The sequence below is a fragment of the Benincasa hispida genome, chromosome 4 (assembly GCF_027475165.1).
Source record: "Benincasa hispida cultivar pf3 chromosome 4, pf3_genome.v1.1, whole genome shotgun sequence".
NCBI classification, from domain to species: domain Eukaryota; kingdom Viridiplantae; phylum Streptophyta; class Magnoliopsida; order Cucurbitales; family Cucurbitaceae; genus Benincasa; species Benincasa hispida.
This window is the reverse complement of record NC_143481.1, coordinates 18,427,419-18,429,790: the sequence shown is the minus strand read 5'-3', so window position 1 is coordinate 18,429,790 and position 2,372 is coordinate 18,427,419. Positions and strand designations below refer to the sequence as shown.

General features: G+C 36.8%; 1 protein-coding gene across 1 annotated transcript; it reads right to left on the bottom strand.

Moving 5' to 3' along the window:
• Nucleotides 1-265: 265 nt before the first annotated feature.
• On the bottom strand, nt 266-1,629 carry LOC120076351 (F-box protein AUF2). Its single transcript, XM_039030159.2, has one exon. It carries the CDS (start codon nt 1,622-1,624, stop codon nt 482-484), a length of 1,143 nt encoding a protein of 380 aa, XP_038886087.2. The 5' UTR covers nt 1,625-1,629; the 3' UTR covers nt 266-481.
• Between the last annotated feature and the right edge of the window lie 743 nt (nt 1,630-2,372).

Here is a 2,372-nt window from a genome sequence, read left to right as displayed (position 1 = left end):
TTATCATCAAAGAAAATTACTATATTGGGCTCTTAACTCTCAACTCTTTCTCTAGTTCTTGACTCTAATTCTTGCTCTTTCTACTGTACATCATTGCTTTCAATCTTTACCCTATTCGCTCTCGATACTCTTCTTTTCATTCACCAATTCACTTTCAAAAACTGTACTTAGGCCCATGTATATGCGGCCTCTCAGCTGGTCCAAAACTAGTTAGAAAGCTCACAATTTTTATTATTATTATTTTTTTAGGCTAGAAAGTTAACAATTAAAACAAAATAAAATGTTACAATATACTGTGAATATATTTTACACTTTTTTTTTTTGGAAAATGTTAAAATAAAAGAAAATGTTACAATATACTGTTACTATACATTATACAGTATACACAGCCTAATAATGTATTTATATTTTCAGCTTAGAATAATTAAATTTACAATAATATTTAAAAAAAGAAAAAAGAAAAAAAGAAAAAAAGAAAAATCTAGAAAGAGTTCATTTCTAGCTGATACCTCTTCCCCTTCCTCAGTAACGCTCCCACTGCCTCTCTGTACGCATCGTCACCTTCAAATGCCCTCATTGCCACGTCTGCATCATCTTTCTCCACGTCAGCAGCTCCACTCTTGCTGGCATTTCCAGTGGGCCTCACCACCACCAACGTGGCATCCTCCATCCACATCCCTCCCCGGAGCTCCACCCTCCCCCGGTGCCTCATCCTCACCGTCGTGCTCGGAACCCTCGTTCTCGTCCGCGTCCACTCCGCCACCTCCCCGCCGTCGCTCACTCTCGATCTCCTCAACTCCTCTAAACCGTTCTTCTCCATTACCACCACGCCTTCCCCTCCCCTGTCTCTCAAAACCAAACTCTCCATCTCCAAATGCTCTACCACCACCTCCGCCAACACGTGGTGCCTCGCCGACGCCGTAATCAGAGTGCTAATCGTCATAAACACCTTCGATTTCAGCCCTCCAATGAAATCAAAATCGACATCCTCATCCGCTACAATCTCTCCGCTCCTAATCCCTCGGAAAATCAAAATCACACAGCTCTTAAGCGCGTCACCGAACTCGGCTTTCCATTTAACGACTCTTTCAACCTTGAGATCCCCAGTCGGAAACTCGATCTGAAGACGCTGGATCTGGCGGAACTGACGGAGGATTTGGGCTGGAGAGTTTTGTGATTCGGACTGGACAAGAACAGTGGAAATCAAATGGAAGAAGGATTTGACGACGGATTTGAAGAAGGTGAGGAGGAAGGAGTCTTGATCGGAATCGGAATCGGAGGAAATGACGCAATCGACCTTCACAGAAAGGGAATCGGAATGGGGAACGAGAGAATTGAAACGCTTCGAAACGGCTCTGCAACGGATCAAAGTTTTGACATCACAAACAGAGTTGAAGATCAGAAGAATGAGGGAATCCGGAAGAGAATCAAAGCCGTCATCGTTGTTATGGATTGAAGAAGCATCTTGTTCTTGTTCTTCCGCCATTGGAAACTGTGGGGCAAAAAGGAAATTAAAAATTAAGGGGACAAAAAACGATCGTTCTGTTTTTGCATTTTTCGTACTTATTAACGGCCTGCAATGCCAAGTGGGAGAGAGAAGGCAAGTTGGGTGGGGGTTGACCATTGACCTCTTATAAGTAGGACCCACGGGCCCAAAATTTAGGCCCATTCAAATTCAAAACAAAAATATTATCATTCAATTATTATCGGAAAATTGGAAATGTCTCTTTCCGGAATGTTTTGCAAGAAAAAGGAATATTAAATTGTTACCGGTGTAATATTAGTATTTGTTTTCTGACTCATTTAATAAGGTTACTTATAACAGACATTGTTTTTCTTTTTTAATTATTAATTTTAAATACGTTAATGTATTTTCGTAATTTTTATTATTTTCTGTTAACAATGACATTAGGAACTGTTTGGATTAAAAAAATTTATTATTATGGGTAGGGAAATCAATTTATACTCTTAAGTTTTATCGTTATATTATTTTAAATTTTAAATTAACAATGGTATAAATTTAAATTATAATTTAGACTATTGATTTATGACCATTTTCATTTGATTTCATTTAAATGCAACTTAAAATGATTTAAATGAATTTATTATTATTCTCACAACATTCTACCAAATATATATGTAATTCTTTCTAAGTGGAAGAAAAAAATACAAAACAAGCATTTATATTATCGGAAAATCGTTACTATCCATTTGATCCTAACATTTATTTTAGATATTGCCTTTTATATACTAAAAATAACAATTTAGACTCTTTACTTTATTGAATGGCTTGTCCCGTTACCTTCAAATTTATAACAATTTATATTCAAAATACATCTAGTATATGAAAAATGTATTAATTCTCATATATG